General features: G+C 42.2%; 2 protein-coding genes across 5 annotated transcripts; one reads left to right on the top strand and one right to left on the bottom strand.

Moving 5' to 3' along the window:
- Positions 1–1,063: 1,063 nt before the first annotated feature.
- MIS12 (MIS12 kinetochore complex component) lies at positions 1,064–5,313 on the bottom strand. Of its 2 annotated transcripts, none has more exons than XM_065910539.1 (2): positions 5,151–5,313; positions 1,064–2,834 (listed from the first exon to the last, which is right to left on the bottom strand). In XM_065910539.1, the coding sequence occupies exon 2, from the start codon at positions 2,782–2,784 to the stop codon at positions 2,164–2,166; it is 621 nt and encodes a 206-aa protein (XP_065766611.1). In that variant the 5' UTR covers positions 2,785–2,834; positions 5,151–5,313; the 3' UTR covers positions 1,064–2,163. The 2 variants fall into 2 exon arrangements, with proteins under 2 accessions (XP_065766611.1, XP_065766612.1); XM_065910540.1 differs by lacking the exon at positions 5,151–5,313 and adding an exon at positions 4,913–5,036.
- Positions 5,314–5,631: 318 nt separating this feature from the next.
- On the top strand, positions 5,632–14,389 carry DERL2 (derlin 2). Of its 3 annotated transcripts, none has more exons than XM_065909956.1 (7): positions 5,632–5,764; positions 6,837–6,899; positions 8,786–8,859; positions 9,952–10,045; positions 10,957–11,152; positions 11,448–11,538; positions 13,866–14,389. In XM_065909956.1, exons 1-7 carry the CDS (start codon positions 5,672–5,674, stop codon positions 13,969–13,971), a joined length of 717 nt encoding a protein of 238 aa, XP_065766028.1. In that variant the 5' UTR covers positions 5,632–5,671; the 3' UTR covers positions 13,972–14,389. The 3 variants fall into 3 exon arrangements, with proteins under 3 accessions (XP_065766028.1, XP_065766027.1, XP_065766030.1); XM_065909955.1 differs by having other exon boundaries at positions 6,834–6,899; XM_065909958.1 differs by lacking the exons at positions 8,786–8,859; positions 9,952–10,045; positions 10,957–11,152; positions 13,866–14,389 and having other exon boundaries at positions 6,834–6,899; positions 11,448–11,528.
- The last annotated feature ends 6,873 nt before the right edge of the window (positions 14,390–21,262 follow it).

Below are 21,262 nucleotides of genomic sequence, written 5' to 3'. Positions count from 1 at the left end.
TAATTGGTATCTTCTCCATCTCATGTCCTGACAGCAAACCAGAGTCCAGTTCTCCTGTGTGACAGCAGGCCTCTGTCCCCTAGTGACTCACTGCCCTCAGTATCCAGTCCCCATTTGCCTCTTATCAAGACACTTCCACCCCCCGACAGTCTCCCCACTGAGCTCTAGAATTTGTCCCAATTCACCAGCTTGTACCTTTATAAGTTCAGTGTTTGCTGACAGCAGGATCTTGTCATTTCCGTTGTTTTCCCAGAATCCCATTATCACTACCTGCCTTGATATCTGGACCCTTTATTTCAGTACCAAAAGTGTAACACCTACCATTTCCCAACATCAGCCTGAGCTGTGCAGCCAGTTTACTACAATAATTTACCCCCAATAAAAGGCACTGTTCTCCAAAATTAAGTCTCCAAGGTACGATATGTACCGTTCTTTATTTCCAGCTTACAATCTTGGATACTGGATCTTTACTGTCCTTTGATATTGACTAAGCACTGAATCCCAATACATGGCCTGCTGCACTGCTAAGTCACTTCAGTCGTGTCTGACTCTGTGCGACCCCATCCCTGGGATTCTCCAGGCAAGAAGACTGGAGTAGGTTGCCATTTCCTTCTCCAATGCATAAAAGTGAAAAGTGAAAGTGAGGTCGCTCAGTCATGTCCAACTCTTCAGACCCCATGGACTGCAGCCTACCAGGCTCCTCCGTCCATGGGATTTTCCAGACAAGAGTACTGGAGTGGGGTGCCATTGCCTTCTCCAATACATGGCCTAGTGTTCTCCAAACATGTGATCCCATTGTTTCCCATTCACACAACCCCATCCCTTATTTTTTTGGCCACACCTTGGGGCATGTGGGATCTTAGTTCCCTGAGCAGGGACTGAAACTGCACCCCCTGCCGTGGATGCTTGGAGTCTTACCCACTGGACCAGGAAAGTCCCAGGACATTTTAAATAAGCTCCAAATGTAAAAAAATAATAATGATTATGACTTTAAAGGATCATTTGGCTAAAAAGTCATACTGAGACACACACCATGACATTAAATACAGCAGAATATCATAAATCAAAGCTTTTAAAATAGACATATTTAACGTACAGGATTGTATTCCAGGTAAACACAGGCTTCTTATACTGATGAATATTTAATTGCAAATGTGAATACCCTAAATTACACTTCTTTATAAAGGAGAAACTTCAAATTCTGTTCTTTAGGAAGACATGGAAGGCAAGTAATAAGAGCAGTTATTGCCATTTCTCCCCTTTCCATGGCTGATCTAACATTTTACATGGATTAGTTACAAAAGGAAATATTAGGTTCCATTGAATTTAAGTACAAGATACAGTTAAAATTTATCACTGAGTGTTTCTATGAGTGTGAATAAGTTAATTAAATATTAGGTTCAAGGCAGATTCCAAAACTAACTGAAGTATGACCAAAAAAATGGTATATATACCTAATAGTTAATATAATCTTTGCAATTCAGTATGTTCCAGGCTTCCTTTTCTATGCCAGTGAGATGCTTCCTTTTTGTCCAATGTCTTCCATTGCTGGGCTCCAAGACATTAAACTCTTCAACATCATCAAGGATTTATCTTAGAAACAACCAACTTCTTTCTTCTTTCTAAAGGTCATGGTTGTTTTTTCTGCTACTTGCTTCTTTCAGCTAGTCATTAACTTCCTCGTGTGAGAAAAAAGTTACTGGGCAAGAACAAGGAGTCTGTGTTGGCTGTCCCACAGTGTGGTGACTGGTTAATAAAGAAGACACCCACTTAACCTTTGTGTCATTTCATTTTATCCAAAGAGTAAGACAAAAAGGTCAAGGTTACAAAGGACTCACGACCAAGGTACAACTTTTACAAATATCTTTGAATGGCCAGGGAAAGCTTTACTTCTTCAGTCATGCCCCCAAATGAGTTCTTAATGAACCAAGAATACTTTCCCACCCATTACGGACCTCTAAGCACAGATGCTTCAAAGATTAGTTCAATATAAAGCACAGATGCTTCAGGAGAGTAGACTAAAAAGGAGGAGGATGTGGAATATAAGAAAGTGTGAACAAACCAACCCTCCCAAAAATATAGTGTTCACTAGGATTAAGGATATCATCGATATAAATCCCGTACCAGTCCACCTTCTGAGAAACTCCTTTTTCTATTGAGAAATCAAGATATTTTCAATCGTTTGCTTTCCTTTTCCACATTCTCTCTGATACTCTGGAGTTTTCTGGAGTTCTGGATCAGGAACACCAAGCCTTCCCTAAAATCACTAGCCCCATGGTCTCTTCCAACATTTTCAAGTTCATCAAACAAAGACAATGTCTGTTTGAGTTTGGTCTGAACGATTTTTTGCTCTTCTAATTCTGCAAGAAGGGCCTGCTTAGTGCACAATTCAGTCTTATACTTCTCCTGTAACTGTTCAATTTCTTTTTGGAGAAGGTGGAATTCTTCCTCACTGTAAGAATGTGTCTCCTGAGGTTTATCTTCTGGGAGCAAGACGTTTGGGGGAATCCGCAAAATCAACTGTAAGAAGAGCTGCTCCATTTTGCCAAAAAGATTATCAAAACGTCCTTTCATGAAGCAAAGAAACTCTTCTGTGCACTTGCGAATCTGGACTGCACTAATTGCACACTCTGGGATGCCATCCAGCTTCTTTAGAATAACCTGTTCAACAGCCTGCATCACCTCAAACAGGTAGTCTTGAAAGGCAATGTAAATCCTAAGCATGCAAGTCTGCGGTGTGAAGCCAAAGAACTGGGCTTCATAGGCCATTGGATCAACAGACATCTTGGTGGGTTTTTTTTTTTTTTGCTTTGTTAATTTTGATTATGAACAACCTGCAAATGTAATAAGAAAAATTTTCATTTGTTTAAAAAAAGTAACAAATTTTTAGACATTATAGACAGCAAAACAAACAAAACAAAGTGGCAAACAAAAACCATGAAGTTTAATAAAATATTTTAATGCTCAAAAAAAAAAACCATGAAGTTTATGTTCCTTGATACTTGATGCTACTTCCAGCCTCACACATCCACAAAAGAATACAAATCCTGCCTCTCTGACACTCTCATCAGCCTATCACCTCCCTTCTTCCTCCTCTTTGTCCATTTCCCTCACCTCTCAATTACTGAGGCTTCTGGCCCGTGGCTCAGCCTTCTAAATTCTGTTATCACCCCAGACAACATTCAGATTTACATGGATGATCTAACCAATGCCCTAGAAACTCAGTTCTTCAACTCCACTTTTTCAGACCTTCATCTCCACTCTTTCAGCAACCTGGGTATTGACATTTGTAACTTCTCTCCCCAACTCTCCTACTTTTTGACCACAACCTCATATGCTAGTCTTCCAACACTCATTCCTATATTCATATTATACCTTAATCTTCAAGACTTTCAGCCCTCTGAGCCTCTCTTTTTAGTCTCTCCCACTTCACTTCCCCACTATACTTTAGGCTCCATGATCCATCACATCAACCACTCCTTTGCCAATGTCAACCCCCTGTCCTTTTGATCTTGCTATCTGAAAAAATACCACTAGAAGGTGAGTAAGCCTCCAGTAAGCTTTACAACCCTGGCATTTTCTTAAGAGTCTGGGAGTCATTCCTTTCAAATGTAAACATCTAGGAAAATAGCATTCCTATCTCCCTGTCACTGTGGGTGTTTAACCTAGGGACCTTTTTTGGGCTGTAACCAGATACTTGTCATGGAAATAAAAGAAGTTTCATTATTCCTGCAATTTAGCTGGAAAAAATGGCTACCTCAATTACCAGGCAAATTTAGGATGAACCTTATCAAAGAATCTGAAGCAAGTGGTGCTGTCAAATCTTTTTATAATACTGTGCTGTTAATCTTGAGAATTTATGTAGTGGCTAAAAATAGAATGGTTCTAATAGCTTAGCAGTATAAATAGGGTAGAATTTCTGTCTCTGTAATCTCATTTACAGATTATCTCTAATGCATCATAATCTGGATATGCTTATTCAGTAATAGAACTGCTTTCTCTTCTTTGTCTTGTGGAGAGGATTCTGTGGATTAACAGGATTTTAACTTCCTCAACACTTCCCTATGCCTTCAAGATCAGTTTTAAACTTTTTCACAAGGCTTACAAGGACCTTTACTAACCACTGTCCTCCTTTTTAAGTACCTTACCTAAGCATACTTGAAGTGATAATACTTCTAATTTTTGCCAATCTGGTAAAATGGTTTTATAGCGTTGTTTCTTGAAAACCAAAAACATCTAACCCCCCACCCATACACACACACAGGTTGAACACTGAGAACTGAAACTACCAAAGAGTCTCCTTGCCCCACACTCCCAACAACTTACTGTTTACATTAGCATGACTCTGCTATTCTAGACCAGAATAACATTTTCATTGTCCAAATGGTTGGACTGTTCATTATGAAACCCCCAAAGACTGATGAACTCTTTAATGGGAATGCGTGGCGTGCGTGCGAGCCTGCTCTCCCCGTGTCTGACTCTTTATATCCCATAGACTGCAGGCCGCTAGGCGCCTCTGTCCATGGAATTTTCCAGGCAACAAAGCTGGAGTGTGTTGCCATTTCCTACTCCAGGATATCTCGCCAACAATTTGTTACAGCAAGATTCTCTGAAACTCTTGATTCAGCAGTTTCTACCAAAACTGGACTGCTTTTCATGAGCTCTACCCAATCCTAATCAAGCCTCCAAACTAAAAAATCGACCTTAAACCAACAGGGCCTCTCTTCGGGCACTGATCAAGTCCTGCTTTCAGTTCACTTCAAGTCGCTCAGTCGTGACCGACTCTTTGCGACCCCAAGGTTTGCTTTAGGATACTATTATCACAAGCCTATCTTCTCTGCAAGCCTTAGATTTCCTGAGGGCAGGCTTCAACCGATATTTGCAGGTGATACGCAGGAAGTACACAGGGTACCTCAGCGAGTTGAGGAGCCGAAGCTCCAGAAACCTCCAGGCAGGAACTACTTCCGGCTTGAGAATTGGCTCCCGACAGGCCCCGCGCCCCCGCTGCATGCCGGGACCTTCAGGGTGGAGGTTCGCGGCCCTCCGGCGACGCTGCTCCATCAGGCTGCTCTAGCGCCCGGGATGGCGCCCCACCAAGTGCCACCTGTTCCCGCTCCTCTTCAGAGAAAATGCAGCCCAGTGGCACTTACCCAAGCGACTATGAGAGTGATGAATTCATCCAAACACCAGCTTCCCGCCACCTCCTTTAAACCACCGCAGGCTGCCAGAGACAGGCGGCGCGGTTGACTCCCCCAGATTCTGACCGCTATCTGCTTTAGCGAACGACAGCTAGGGCAGGATGCCACCGCGCTCCTGATTGGCCGACTGTCCGGGGAGGGGGCCACCTAGATTGGTGACGGAAAGAGGCCGGGCGGGAAAGCTAGCTGTGGCCGGCGGGGATTGGCAGAAGGAATCGGTACTCACTCCCTTCCCCGAGACGTTGGTGGGTGGAGAAGCTAGGTTGGGCCGCCGCGGAAACGCAACTCGTGATTGGCGGATGTGCATTTCTTCGGGCTCTAGCGGTTGGTGGCTGGACGGTTGGTCAGCGCTGATTGGATAGCAGTGTAACGGGGAGGGCCCCGCTCTGGTTCCGCCCTGATCCCGCCCCGCCGCTGGGATGGACTGGCGGAAGGGGAAGTCTGGGGTGGGGGGGCCGGCGGCGGTGGGGAAGATGGCGTACCAGAGCCTCCGACTGGAGTACCTGCAGATCCCACCGGTCAGCCGCGCCTACACCACCGCCTGCGTCCTCACCACCGCTGCTGTGGTGAGCAGCTGCAGCGCCAGCTTCTCATGAGTTGTACTGGATATCCCCGGGTCCTTGGGAAACTGGGCTTTGGGCCTCGGGGAAGCTCAGAGGGGTTGGTCTCAAGGGTGGGTGGAGGCGTACAGGGTTCACTCTGGGGTTCAGAACCGCCCCGTAAGTGCTATCCAGTGATCCAGAAAAAGGGGTGCTGTTCCATGAGGGGTGGAGGATCAGGACTGCGGGTCAGTTTCGGAGACATAAAGGCAGGCAGAATCTCGACCAAGTCAGGGCTTCGGGAGCCGCCCACCCAGGAAACGTGTCTGAGAACTCTGAGGGTGTTCTCAGATCCACAAAATGATACTTTGTGACCACTGGGAGGAAGGTCCGCTTAGTGGAGAAACGTAGACGTGGAAGATAGAAAGATGGAAGTTGTTCGATGCATGGGACAGGGTGCTCGGGGCTGGTGCACTGGTATGACCCAGAGGGATGGGATGGGGAGGGACGTGGGAGGGAGGGTCAGGAGGGGGAACACATGTACACCCGTGGCTGATTCATGGCAATGTATGGCAAAACCACTACAATATTGTAAAGTAATTAGCCTCCAATTAAAATGAATTTTTAAAAAAGATGGAAGTTGTTGAGCGGGAAGTCTTGAAAGGAAGAGTCTGATATGGAGGTTGGCTGGAAGTATGCAGCCCTCAGTGGCAGGGTACTGAGTCTTGGTTCGAGTGAATTGTGTTGCTTCACACAGCTGTTTTAGGTGGTGCCCACGTGTTGGGCGTAATCCTCGCAGCTGCTCTCTCTTGCCCTGAATCTAAGACATTACCATCTGCCTGCCATACCTTCACATCAGCCTCAGCTATTGAAACAACAGACTTTTATTTTGTGTTTGGTATTGGGGAACTCAAAGAATTGTGCCAGTTCTAGAGAACTCTTTACCAACCTTCCTCCAGCTTAAGAAGTAAACCTTAAATAATTCAGTCTAAGTGACTGAGAGTGGGAAATTGCCAGAACTACTAGTCTTTTGTAGTAAATGATGATATTTTGTTTCTTGATTGACTTGCTTGAAGAAGCTGTTTTTCTATTTCAGCAGTTGGAACTGATCACACCTTTTCAGTTGTACTTCAATCCTGAATTAATCTTTAAACACTTTCAAGTAAGTGGCCTTTCACAACCGCCATTTAATGTTGCAGTTTTTAAACTTATTTTTCTTACTTTTTAGTAGCTAATCCTGCTACATCTCAAATAACTCAGTGGGAATATTTGATTATAAGTGTTGGGGGGGTGGGGGAGTACAAAGCAGTGATTCTGCAGCCTGGAACTTTAAGAGATTCTCAAGATCCTCAGCATGTACCAAATCAGAATCACCAAGGGTATGTTATAAAGTTCCCTGCATGGTTTTGATTTGATGCGTCCAGTTCCTATATTTAGGAATCACTGGTTCAGATTTAGTATTATAGATTGAGAGGAGACTGGATTGGCTAGTTGTTCAGGGAGAGTCAGAGAGGATGTCCATATTTAGTCCATTCAGCACCATTGGCATAGTCACCACCTTGGTGTTATCCCTGTGGTCCAGTTCGGAAACTCAGTGAGTGCTCTAATCCATCTCCCAGGGATCACATCATCCTCACGAAGACTGACATCTAAAACAACGCCAGTTCATTAGATTACAGTGAGAGACGGTCCTTTCCAGTCATTAGAATGCTAAAGAGAGATGCGTTTTTCTGTTCCAGGATCATATTGGCCATAGTCGAAGTAAGAGAGACCCAAAAGCCAGTAATTCTGTTTCTACACCTGCTGTTCCCTCTGTCTCAGAGGTGTTTCATTCGCTTTATGCCCATTGAACTCCAGCTTGTCTTTCAGTAATGCAGTTTTTGTGTAGCCTTCTCAGATTCATCCTCCTTTGTGTCCCTAGAGTATCTGTAAATAATTTTTTTATGCCTCTCATCTCATAGTTGCACTTGTTTATATGCCTGTCTCCTCACAAGGTTGAGGACTCTACAATCCTGGATGCAATTAGTATGCAGTAAACAATTCTGAGTTGTTTCAACTTTAATAGTTAGCAGTTCTTAAGAATTTAATGATCATAAAGGAGTCCCGTGAACCCTATCACTGTCTTCTTCCTTCTCCACGCACAAGCCCTTCACTGGGAGCTTTAGCTCCATCCAAACAAACAAAGCTTGATTTTGCCTGAGGTTAAACTCTTCACACCATGTGTGAAATTGGGAGCTCTAGGTTTGAGTTCAGAGTCTCCCTATACAAGCTGTGTGATGTTAGGCAGGCCAAATCATCCAAGTCTCTTAAGTTACATTGTGTGTGAAATGGGGTTAAAACACTTTAAATGTTAAGTGTTCTATCATTGTGAGTAGTTGTTCTTATTGCAGGCGTGGGTGGTTCGGGTGGGGAAGTGTATATCAGGGCGTTTGAAAATAAGTGCATATCTACCAGTTAAACTAATTATTACAGTATTAGATCTTTACTTGTAGTAAATTGGCACTCTGTTCAGGCTAGTACTCGAGTATTTGCTTTAAAATTACTCTTTACTCTGAGTGTTTCTGATGGCTAATATAGAAACAATTGCTGTTAGATCCTGTAATTTTCCTTTGGTATCTTGAGATTGTTCACTAGATTGTAATACTACATATATGAAAGCTCTGTTTCCTAGTCTACAGATTAGGAAACAGTCTAGTCTTGCCATCACACTTTTCCCATCATTTGCCTGACCATATGGTATGGATTTTTGTGTTTTTCTTTTTTTTTTTTTTAAATACAATCACAATTGCAAGTTTTCTGTCCTGTCAGGCTTAGAACTTTCCAGGGGCGAGTGATATCTTCCAGACTTTCACTGAAGCGACACAAAAATTCAGTGTCTGATTGTGTGTCTCACTTTTGAGTTTAGAAAATAGAATCACCTATTTGTGGCCATTCCATTGTAACCTACAACCATTGTGGTCATAGGCTATCTCTTGTCTTAATATGAAAATGTTTCCTGATATATTTTACTTAATCTGTCTTTCTCTTGATGTTTTTTTCTTTTAACAGATATGGAGGCTAATCACCAATTTCTTATTTTTTGGGCCAGTTGGATTCAATTTTTTATTTAACATGATTTTTCTGTATCCTTTACTAAATGGGGTTAGCATAGAAACTTTAGTTTTATTTAGGAAATACAGTATTAAGTTTGAAACTATTAACTTTGCTGTTTTTGTTACCATCTCAGCTGTAATTTCTGGCTACTGGCTCGGTGATACACAGAATAGTTGGTCAGTTAGTAGTGTTTTGAGTGTGTTTGTAGGTCACTGTTTATTCAAATGGGAGGTATTTAATTATAAAATGCTTACATTTCTGCCCATGCGCCAGTTACAGGTCTGATTAAGGGAGACCAGAGTGATTTAATTGAGGTGTTCGTACAAAATAACACCAATGGGTCCCAAGTGATAAAGCCCAACCTAGAAGTGGGTTCATGGGGGATGGAGAAGTTGAGATCTACTTGGATCTCAGTTGCTGGTTCTGCCGACTGGAAAGACAGTGTTTTGTCTGCCAGGCTCACCATGTTCCAATCTGTTGAAAAAGAGGAAGGGTTTTGCTGTAGTCAGATGGTAATTGGGGCCACTGGGCAGGGCATTTCTCCTGCGCCCCAACCCCCTGGATGAAGTGGGGAATTTGCAGCTCAGCTCATTTGCAGTAGCCAGAGAGCCTTGTCGGGGTAACAGGCTTCCTGCCCTGGGATGGATTCCTGTGTCTTCTCTATGTTACATCATTCTGGTAAGTTTCTAATAATTAAGTTTTTTCATTGAAATGCCTCCTTATTGACTGAAGTATAGAAATACTTAACTTCCTGGCCTTAAAAAAAGCAGATTATCACATGAGGCTTCTTGATGGGGATTTCCACCAAGTTAGGTTGTGAAAAAGCAAGGATGGTGTAGATTGTGGTGTGGCTGAACGTGGGAAGACAGTACAGATTTGAAGCATGTTTATGTGGCGTCTGGCTTCGTTCCCCAATCAGGAACGGTTTTTGTAAAACACAGAGCCATTGCCTAGAATGCCTAGAAAAAGAAGTAACAGTAATACCACTCATAAACACTCTTACAGAAACAAAGTCTTAACTTCTCACAAGTATCAGGGAGTCCAAGTGTACTTAGGTGATACATTCAATTTCACTTTCTTCATATTTGTGTACTTAATATTTTCTTAACTTGGAACTTAAGATATCGTTACTGTCGAATGCTAGAAGAAGGCTCTTTCCGAGGTCGGACAGCAGACTTTGTATTTATGTTCCTTTTTGGTGGATTCTTAATGACCGTATCCTTCGACGAATAGAACAAATACAGGAAAATACTAAAGAACTCCCTCCCTCTCCCTAAAGCTTTTCGTCTGTCTCCCGAAGTGCACTAGAGGCTAGAGACTCGGAATGAACATATAAAAGTATCAACTCTCTGCGCCCGCGCCACCCCTCTCCCTCTCCATTTTAGCTTCAGGCTCCTGTTTATTTTACAACCCGCTTTATTATGTAACAGCTTGTCTAAGCCTAGAGGTTGCACAGGGTGTTTTTCCACTGTGAGCAAGTCTGAGAAACTTTAACCCAGTTGGGTTACTATTAGAAATCTTAGGTGTGTTCTGGTTAGTGGGTGTACTTCACTTTTCTTTTTTTCCAGCTGTGCCACAGGGCTTGTGGAATCCCAGGTCCCTGACCAGGGAATGAACCCAGGCCCTCGTCAGTGAAAGCATGGAGTCAAAACCACTAGACTGCCAGGGACTCCCCAGGTATACTTCACTTTTAAACTAAGCCGGTAGGACATTTATTTGGTCACCATCAAAACTGATAGTTTTTTTTTTTTCTTTAAAATAATAATTGTCACCAAACTTAAAGGGAGCCCTGTCTGACAAGATGGTTTTGCCCCAGCTGGCTTGATTCACCTCTAAGAGTCCTCATGGTGAATGAACTTTCATTAATGACTGACCAAAGAGGCAAGAACTTCATGAAAGCAGAATATTAATTTGAAGTAGCAACAATCCAGGTGCCTAAGCAGGTTTTTGCTTCATCACTCTGTGTAATTATTTTCAGGCTCCCCCCCACCCGCCCCACCCCACACATGTAACGACTACTTGCCTTTCCTAATGCAAACTTGTGTTAGAGTACAATCCTTAGTTCTCTTGCCCAGTCTTCTCTGTTAACACTTAATGTTGCTATTTTCCTTAATTCCAACCACTAGCTTTTTGGTTTGTTTGTGAGCTTAGTTTTCTTGGGCCAGGCCTTTACAATAATGCTTGTCTACGTGTGGAGCCGAAGGAACCCATACGTCCGCATGAACTTCTTCGGCCTTCTGAATTTCCAGGCCCCCTTTCTACCCTGGGTGCTCATGGGCTTTTCCTTGTTGTTGGGGAACTCAATCATTGTGGACCTCTTGGGTAAGATTCTTGGCAGTACTTTTTCTGTTATTTTACTTACAAACTTATTCTGTCATACTTGTCACATTAATTCTGTCTGGCCTTCATATAAGTTATTGTAGGATTGTTTGATAGTTATATGCTCAAGGACTATAATGTTCATTTTCAACTTTTTCATAAATAAATTACCAGCTGAGCTGCCAGGGAATCCCAGTATATTGACATTTCTTCCTAAGTAGAAAGATTTTCCATTGGTACAGACACCTGCAATCAAAATTCTAATCCTCTCCCTCATCCTTTATTTCTGATTGACTAGGTATTGCAGTTGGACACATATATTTTTTCTTGGAAGATGTATTTCCCAATCAACCTGGCGGAATAAGAATTTTGAAAACACCATCTATTTTGTGAGTATTTAACACCAGGTTATGTGTTTCTTGCAGATAAACCAGGGCAGGGTCCAGGATCTTGTTTTCTTGGGGCTCCCAAAGCTCCCAGCACACATAGTTCAGGCCAGTAAATATTTACAGATTGAGCAATCCGGCTGCCGTTGGGGAACATTCAGATTGGGTGGGAAGCGCCAGAGTTGTGGCCAAAGGCTCAGGGTGTCCCGAGGGTAACGTGGTAATTTTTGTCGCACATGACCACCAGCACCTCCTGGCCCCGGGAGGAAGGAGCCTGGTGGTTCCATGTAGACTGCTGTCTTAGTTTAGAGATGTGAAGTAGCAAGATGGCAAGAAGCTGACCAAACGAGGGTTTCTAAAGATGGAATGTCTGGTCTTCCAAACAGGTGGTAGAGAGAAGAAATGTGAATAGAGTAGAAACAGCTCTCGGCTTGAAACCAGACATGGGCTGTTTGTGCTGCCAGCCAGCTGTGTGATTTTAAGCAAGCGCCTCTCCTTTTTCCATACCTTGGGTCCTGAGGGTGGAGCTTTGATTCATAGCACCTCCTTCTATGCCAGAATTTTGTGTCCTTGGGGTGTACTGCATTACAAAGAGTTCACTTAAGGAATAAAATGTGAGTTCTTCTTATTAAATGTTGGTTGTAGAATAGCTGAAAGAAGAAAGTAACATCTCTCATAACCCCACCACTTAGATATAACAGTGGTGGGATTTGATGCACTTTTTGATATGTATTCATCAGTCTTTTACTGTCTGTAAACTTTTTAAAAAGTGCTATCTCATAGCTTTCTAATGTAATATAGTCATTTTTCCATCATAAATTTCTGATAGAAATTATAACAGCTTCATTATGCCCTCAGTATGAATGGAACACAATTATGAATCCGTCATCAATGGACATTGACATCCTTCTTGTTCTTCCCTCCATAATTGGAGTGGTGAACATCCTTGTAGCTACACATTCGTGTAGCACATGTAGCGGCACATCCTTTGCACACTTCCATGATTGTTTTCAAAGGATAAATCCCTACAAGTAGAATAGCTGTTTGGTTTATCACCAACCTGCCATCTGGAATGGATACTCAGGTTTACATTTCCACCAGCACCATATGTGTCCATTTCCCCACAATTTCATAAAACGTGGGAGAAAATGTGGGAGAAGTTGTATTTACCTTTTCCTAGTTTCATAGCTGTAAAGTGGTGTCTTGTTGTTTTCTATTATTATTTTTCTAAAATTTCAAAACAGTTTCAGACTTGCAGAAACTTGCAAAACAGTACAAAGGACTTTTTTCCTTTAAGTGTTTGAAAGTGAATTGTTAACCTACTGCCCCATGACCCCCTTTAATGTGTATTTTCTTCTACATAGTCAAAATCTGGAAAGAAACGCTAATCCTCAGACCCAATTCCACGTTGGGAAATTGTCCTGATTTTTTATAGCAGAAGAATGCAGTTCAGATTCAGGCGTTGCACTTCATTGTCATGTCTGTTTAGTCTCCTTCCGTTTGGAGCAGCTTCTCAGTTTTGCTGTGACCCTCATGACATTCACATTTTTGAAAACTGTAAGCCCATTTTTGTAGAACATCTCTCAATTTGGGTTTGTCTGATGTTCCCTCACACTGAGGTTCAGGTTTTTCATCTGTTGCAGAAACATCAGAGAAGTGATACTGCATTCTAATTGCAGCCTGCTGGCACAGGGTTTCAGTTTGTTGAATTTGCCAGAGTGGTGCTAATCACTTTGATTACTTGATTAAGGTATCTGCAGGGCTTCTCCACGGCAGTTACTTTTTTTCTCCTTTGTCATTAAATATTTTGTGAAGAGGTACTTTGAGACTATGGAAAACTTCCTTTTTCTTATAAAATTTGAGTTCATTTATATCTGCAAGAATCCATGGTTTCTTGTTTTATTCATGGCTTATAATCCCTTAACATTGTTGTTTATTTTGATGCTTATATTGTCCCGCTGGCTCTGAAGTACTTCTCAACATGTGTGATCTAACTTTTGTAAAATTTCACATGTAAACGTTTTGGAAGAATATTGAAAACACCAACATAATTATCTCTGGGGATTGAGGATGTCTTGCTCGTATATGTTTCCTGTTTTCTCTACGATTCCATATGTTGCTATTGTAGTAAAAATTAGTAAAGGAGGTAAAAGTTAATGTAAATGTGCAATAATTATGAATACCTTCAAAATAGGAGAACTGTTTCATTGGTAGGCAGACAACATACTTATCCATTGGCAGACACCCTGTGGGATCTTTTTGATCTCAAAGTAGCATTTAGGACCTAAGATGACTCTGGGACTAAATTATATCTGTTGCCTGTCTTTTAGGAAGGCTATTTTTGATACACCAGATGAAGATCCAAATTATAATCCACTACCTGAAGAGCGGCCAGGAGGTTTTGCCTGGGGTGAGGGCCAGCGCCTGGGCGGCTAAAGCGGCAGTGCCAAGAACACAACCCAGCTGGGACGGACTCAGTGACACACCCATTGGGATTCTTTTATCCTCTGTGTTGCAGAAGCGTGGACACTTTTGACAACTCAACAAGAATTTTAACTCCAGAAGCACTTTATGAAATGGCCACTGATTCACCCAGAAGACGTTTCCAGCAGTTCACCAGTGGCTCCTCACTACGCTGGTACTGAATGTGTGATCTCTCGGAGCCAAGAAACTGGAGCAACAAATACCCTGCCACCTCTTAGGAACGAGTACCTGATACTTGAGTTCTGTGGTGACGGGCAGAGTGTTTTCCTCCTCTTCCTCCTCCTCTTTGATAGACGAGGCCGTGGTGTAAATGGAAGTTTCAGAGAGGACGAAATAAAACTGAATTCCATCTCTCTCTCACTGAATTAAAGCTTTTGTGTGTGATCTTTTAAATTACCACCATATCTCCTAGTTCTCCTGCACAGGTCTGCGCTCAGAGCAGTCTCCATGCCCGCTCTCCCTGTGTCTTCGTGGCCTTCGACTGGATTTCATTTCAAGATTGGAAATATATGGCCAAGATGCCATGGCTGTGCACACCTCTTACTAAACCAGAATGCCAGCTCCAGTGGGAAGAAGATTTGTTTCTGTTGGCCAGATAGTTTGTTCTCCATTTGGGTTTTCTGATACTTCAAGGATCAGACAATGTGGGGCAAGGGGTGGAAGGGGAAGGATAGGATGGATCTAGGTGTTCTAGATCCTGGAATTCTGCTGTGGGAGAGTCAGGTAGGCTTGGTGCTAATGTGGCGTCCCGTTTATTTATTACTCCATCTGAAAATATCCAGAGAAAGGCACGTCACAGCCACCATTTTGGAAAACAACATTTAAAGTTGGAAACAAGTTAGAATGTTGATTCTGGAGCCAGAATAGTGAATACAAGGATACATAGCTCCTGGGTCTTTGGCTTGTGAATATTTATCACTTGCTTCATGAAAAGCCAAGAAGTCTTCAGAGCCAAGTACCTGGTTTACCTTCTTAACCAGGTAGAAACAGGACAGGTTCACAGAAGTCAGCAGTGGTTCAGTAAGTACTTACCCCAGATGTTCACTTCCTGGGGGTTCAACAAGTTTGTTATCAGACTGTAAGTAATTCAGAAAACTCAGAAGGCTAGAATGAATACCCTAGAAAAGAGATTAGTTCAAACTGTTTTAATAAACAGCATGTAGGTCTGGAAACATTTCCCCCATAGTTCCAGCTTGGTTAAGTGGTTGCTTTCTAGAGTGGGAGAGTTCTCTTAGAAAGATGGACATGAGGTTTAGGTTAAACATAATAAACATCTTAAATGGGAATTTTCAGATCATTTGTGAAGTGAAAAGTATTTTTCATACCTTTCAAAGGAATACACATCAGTAGTGGAACCCAATATAAGTACATGCTGCTATTCAGTAACTGAATATGGTTGTTGCAATTTTATGGAATGTGGGTTAATGGGACGGCTTTTTTTTTTTTTCTAAGTGACTTTAAAAAAAATCTTTAAATGCCAATCTTAGAATATATAGTCCTTATGGGAGTCTTAAGTTTTGTCTGTTCAAGAAAGCTTGAATTTAATTAGAAGGTTGGGTTTTTGTTTGGGGGCTAGAAATAGATTTCTCTAGTCAAATTTGTTCTCCTTTAGTTAACTTTGGAGTTAGGTTCTTCCAGAACACACGTCTTCTTCTTAATTCAAGTCAACCAAAAAGTGAGATTTGATGCATGGAATTGCGTGACTAATTTACCTGACATACATAGAATTTAAAGGATTCCTGGATTCCACCTGTAATACTGAAAGGTGCACCTGACTAAAGCATAGCTTTTTTGTTGTAGAAATACAGTATATGTTTATTAAGAAAAAAAACATGGACATGCAAATTGCATCTCCATAGGAGATACACTTTATACATTTTGGTGTGTTTTTTCCACTATGGATTTCTCTTTGTTTCTCACTTCCACTTGTTCTTTTCCTTGTGTGTCCTAGTATCTTTCACGCCTCTTGTTTAGTCTCTAAGCAGAGAGCACCCAAGTCTTAGATCTTGGTAACGAAACCCTCACTCTGTCTCTGGGGCCTTTGAAAGTTAGGAAATGGTGTTACTGACTTGTTGGGTAAAGGACCTCCTAGAATTGTCATCTCTCCTTGATAACAGGCATTTTATGTTGTGACTGTGTCTTCCTTTAACAGGTAAGTGCCATCCATGTTGCTAGTCATGATATTGCCATTGTGAAAAGTGTTCTGTAGTCTGTCTACCCCTAAACTACTTACTGTTTTACAAGTTTGCATAAAATTTGTTGCACTTTGTATAATCAAGTCACTTCTCTGCTCAGAAATCCACAGTAAGTTCTTAGTAAGCTCCCATAGCAAATGCATACTTTTTGTCTTTCCTCTGAACCTCAACTCCTACTTCTGGCTAACAGGGACCTCAATTTAATTCTCTTCAGTCCTTCAAGGCCTGGCCCAATTCCTGGCTCCTCTGCAAACCTTGACTGTAGGGCCTATTTCATTGTCTATCTTCTCTGAATTCTTAGGACCCTTCCAGGCTGTACAACATACTCTTAGACCAAACTGTCTTGTATTGTTCTTAGCTGGTACCTGTATATTAGTCTTGTCTCCTTCCTGAGAATGTAAGCTCCTTAAGAGCAGGGACCAAGTCTTACATTTTTGTATCTACCACAGTGCCTAGCACAATGCTTGGCACATGGGTGCTGAATAAATACTTTATTGATCAGCAAACTATTATCTGGTATTTTTAATTATAGAGGGATTAATGTATGTGCATGCAAGCTTGTACCTATTTGCTGTGGCTTGTGACTGTCAAAAGTGGGATGGAGCACAACTGAACATGATCAAGGGCGGGGTTTGGTGGTCTGACAAGCCAGCCAACAATGACCACCAGCTGGTGTGGTCATGGTCATGCCTGCTGGTGTGGACCATTGCAGAGCAGTTAAGAATGATGTGTCTGACAATTCACCTCTTAGAAGAAGAGCCCAGATACTCCTTGAAGAGCTATTAGTTTATAACCATCTGTATGTGAAAGCTGCCTACTTTCAGAGAGAGAGCCTCTTTCAGACTACTAACCTGAGGGATTGGTGGAGGGGGTAATGTATGTAACACCACTTAATGCCAATAGATGATTTTATTTTCCAACACTGTTCTACTTAGCTCTGAGGCTTCAGAATAGCTGGGTCATTAGGCTAGGGATTATGAATGAATTACCTGTGCATATGACTTGTTTTGCCTGCATCATGTTTTGTTTTCTTTCAATTTGAGCCAATATTAAATTCACAGATTTCACATGGAAACCTTCATTTGGGACTTTTCTTGAAAAAAAACTCAAAGATCTGGAAAAACCAGACCTGCATGGCAGCTATGGCCTAGAGATGTCTAGTGGCTGTTTCTATAGACAGGATCTGTGCTCTATTAAGAGGCTATTTCCCTTGTTGATATCTCCTGCCAGGTACTCTTGTAACCATGTGCAGCCTGTCTCCTCCCTTAGGTTACTTTGGAAAGCACAGCAGGGTTACTCTAAGTCTGTAATTTGAGACTTAACATTTAGATATCACTCAGTTCAGTTCAGTCACCCAGTTGTGTCCGACTCTGCGACCCCATGGACTGCAGCACGCCAGGCCTCCCTGTCCATCACCAACCCCCCAGAGTTTACTCACTCATGTTCATTGAGTCAGTGATGCCAACCAACCATCTCATCCTCTGTCATCCCTTTCTCCTGCCTTCAATCTTCCCCAGCATCAGGTTCTTTTCAAATGAGTCAGCTCTTCACATCAGGTGGCCAAAGTATTGGAGTTTTCAGCTTCAACATCAGTCCTTCCAATGAACATTCAGGACTGATTTCCTTTAGGATTGACTGGTTGGATCTCCTTGCAGTCTAAAGGACTCTCAAGAGTCTTCTCCAACACCACAGTTCAAAAGCATCAATTTTTCAGTGCTCAGCTTTCTTTACAGTCTAACTCCACATCCATACTTGACCACTGGAAAAACCATAGCCTTGACTAGATGGACCTATGTTGGCAAAGTAATGTCTCTGCTTTTTAATATGCTGTCTAGGTTGGTCATAACTATCCTTTCAAGGATTAAGTGTCTTTTTATTTCATGGCTGCAATCACCATCTGCAGTGATTTTGGAGCCCAGAAATATTAAGTCTCAATGTTGCCACTGTTTCTCCATCTATTTGCCATGAAGTGATGAGACCAGATGCCATAATCTTTTTCTGAATGTTGAGCTTTAAGCCAACTTTTTCCACTCTCCTCTTTCACTTGCATCAAGAGGCTCTTTAGTTCTTCTTCACTTTCTGCCATAAGGGTGGTGTCATCTGCATATCTGAGGTTATTGATATTTCTCCCAGCAATCTTGATTCCAGCTTGTGCTTCATCCATCCTAGTGTTTTGCATGATGTACTCTGCATAGAAGTTAAATAAGCAGGGTGATAATATACAGCCTTGACGTACTCCTATTCCTATTTGGAACCAGTCTGTTGTTGCATGTCCAGTTCTAACTGTTGCTTCCTGACCTGCATACAGACATCTCAAGAGGCACATCAGGTGGTCTGGTATTCCCATTTCTTTCAGAATTTTCCACAGTTTATTGTGATTCACACAGTCAAAGGCTTTGGCATAGTCAATAAAGCAGAAATAGATGTTTTTCTGGAACTCTCTTGCTTTTTCAATGATCCAACAGATGTGGGCAATTTGATCTCTGGTTCCTCTGCCTTTTCTAAAACCAGCTTGAACATCTGAAAGTTCATGGTTCATGTATTGTTTAAGCCTGGCTTGGAGAATTTTGAGCATTACTTTGCTAGCGTGTGAGATGAGTGCAATTATGCAGTAGTTTGAGCATTCTTTGGCATTGCCTGTCTTAGGAATTGAAATGAAAACTGAGCTTTCCAGTCCTGTGGCCACTGCTGAGTTTTCCAGATTTGCTGGCGTATTGAGTGCAGCACTTTCACACCATCATCTTTCAGGATTTGAAATAGCTCAACTGGAATTGCATCACCTCCACTAGCTTTATTCATAGTGATGCTTTCTAAGGCCCCCTTGACTTCACATTCCAGGATGCCTGGCTCTAGGTGAGTTATCACACCATCGTGAATATCTGCGTCATGAAGATCTTTTTTGTACAGTTCTTCTGTGTATTCTTGCCACCTCTTCTTAATATATTCTGCTTCTCTTAGGTTCATACCATTTCTGTCCTTTACTGAGCCCATCTTTGCATGAAATATTCCCTTGGTATCTCTAATTTTCTTGATGAGATCTCTAGTCTTTCCCATCCTATTGTTTTCCTCTATGTCTTTGCACTGATCACTGAGGGAGGCTTTCTTATCTCTCCTTGCTCTTCTTTGGAACTCTGCACTCAAATGGGTATATCTTTCCTTTTCTCCTTTGCTTTTTGCTTCTCTTCTTTTCACAGTTCTTTGTAAGGCCTCCTCAGACAGCCATTTTGCTTTTTTACATTTCTTTTTCTTGGGGACGATCTTGCTCCCTGTCTCCTGTACAGTGTCATGAACCTCCATCCATAGTTCATCAGGCACTCTATCAGATCTAGTCCCTTAAATCTATTTCTCACTTCCACTGTATAATCGTTAGGGATTTGATTTAGGTCATACCTGAATGGTTTAGTGGTTTCCCTACTTTCTTCAATTTAAGTCTGAATTTGGCAATAAGGAGTTCATGATCTGAGCCACAGTCAGCTCCTGGTCTTGTTTCTGCTGACCGTATAGAGCTTCTCTATCTTTGCCTGCAAAGAATATAATCAATCTGATTTCGGTGTTGACCATCTGGTGATGTCCAAGTGTAAAGTCTTCTCTTGTGTTTTTGGAAGAGGGTGTTTGCTGTGACCAGTACATTCGCTTGGCAGAACTGTATTAGCCTTTGCCCTGCTTCATTCTGTGTACTCCAAGGCCAAATTTGCCAGTTACTCCACGTGTTTCTGGACTTCCTACTTTTGCATTCCAATCCCCTATAATGAAAAGGACATCTTTTTTGGGTGTTAATTCTAGAACATCTTGTAGGTCTTCACAGAACCGTTCAACTTCAGCTTCTTCAGCATTAATGGTCGGGGCATAGACTTGGATTACCTTGATATTGAATGGTTTGCCTTGGAAGCGAACAGAGATCATTCTGTCATTTTTGAGACTGCATCCAAGTACTGCATTTGGACTCTTGTTGACTATGATGGCTAACCAATCTAATCACATGGGCCACAGCCTTGTCTAACTCAATGAAACTATGAGCCATGCCATGTAGGGCCACCCAAGATGGACAGGTCATGGTGGGGAGTTCTGCCAAAATGTGGTCCACTGGAGAAGGGAATGGCAAACCACTTCAGTATTCCTGCCTTGAGAACCCCATGAACAGTATGAAAAGGCAAAAGGATAGGACACTGAAAGATGAACTCCCCAGGTCGGTAGGTTCCCAATATGCTACTGGAGATCAGTGGAGAATAACTCCGGAAAGAATGAAGAGATGGAGCCAAAGCAAAAACAACACCCAGCTGTGGATGTGACTGGTGATGGAAGCAAGGTCTGATGCTGTAAAGAGCAATATTGCATAGGAACCTGGAATGTTAGGTCCATGAAGCAAGGCAAATTGGAAATGATCAAACAGGAGATGGCAAGAGTAAATGTCGACATTTTAGGAATCAGCGAACTAAAATGGACTGGAATGGGTGAATTGAACACAGAACACCATTTAGATATCACTATGGTCTGAATATTTATGTCCCTGTAAAAGTCATGCTGCAATCTGCATGATTGATGTGATGGTATTAGGAAGTGGGGCCTTTGGGAGGTAATTCAGTCACAAAGTGGAAGCCTCATGAGTGAGATTAATTCCTTACAAAATAGCTCCAGAGAGGTTCCAAGCCCCTTCCATCAAGTAAGGACACAGCAGAAGGGTGTCAGCAGGACTTCCCTGGTGGTCCAGTGGTTAAGACTCCGAGGGTTGGATCCCCAGTGGGGGAATTAAAGATCCTACATGCCACAAAGCAACTTAGCCCACGTGCCACAACTATTTATACATGCCACAACTAGAGAGTCCACACACAGCAACAAAGGATCCCACATGCCACAACCAAGACCCGAGGCAGCCATATATTGTATATAAAGTAGCAGCAATGAGCCAGGAAGATGGCCCTCACCAGAAGGCAACCAGGCTGGTACCTGCAGAGCTGTGAGCAATAAATTTCTGCTATTTATAAGCCACCAGTCTGTGGTATTCTGTAAGAGCAACCTGGAAAGACTAAGACAGTTATTTCCCTTTTAGT

This window comes from Muntiacus reevesi, chromosome 18, assembly GCF_963930625.1.
Source record: "Muntiacus reevesi chromosome 18, mMunRee1.1, whole genome shotgun sequence".
Lineage (NCBI taxonomy): Eukaryota > Metazoa > Chordata > Mammalia > Artiodactyla > Cervidae > Muntiacus > Muntiacus reevesi.
The sequence above is the reverse complement of the archived record's forward strand: the minus strand, read 5'-3'. Positions and strand labels throughout refer to the sequence as shown.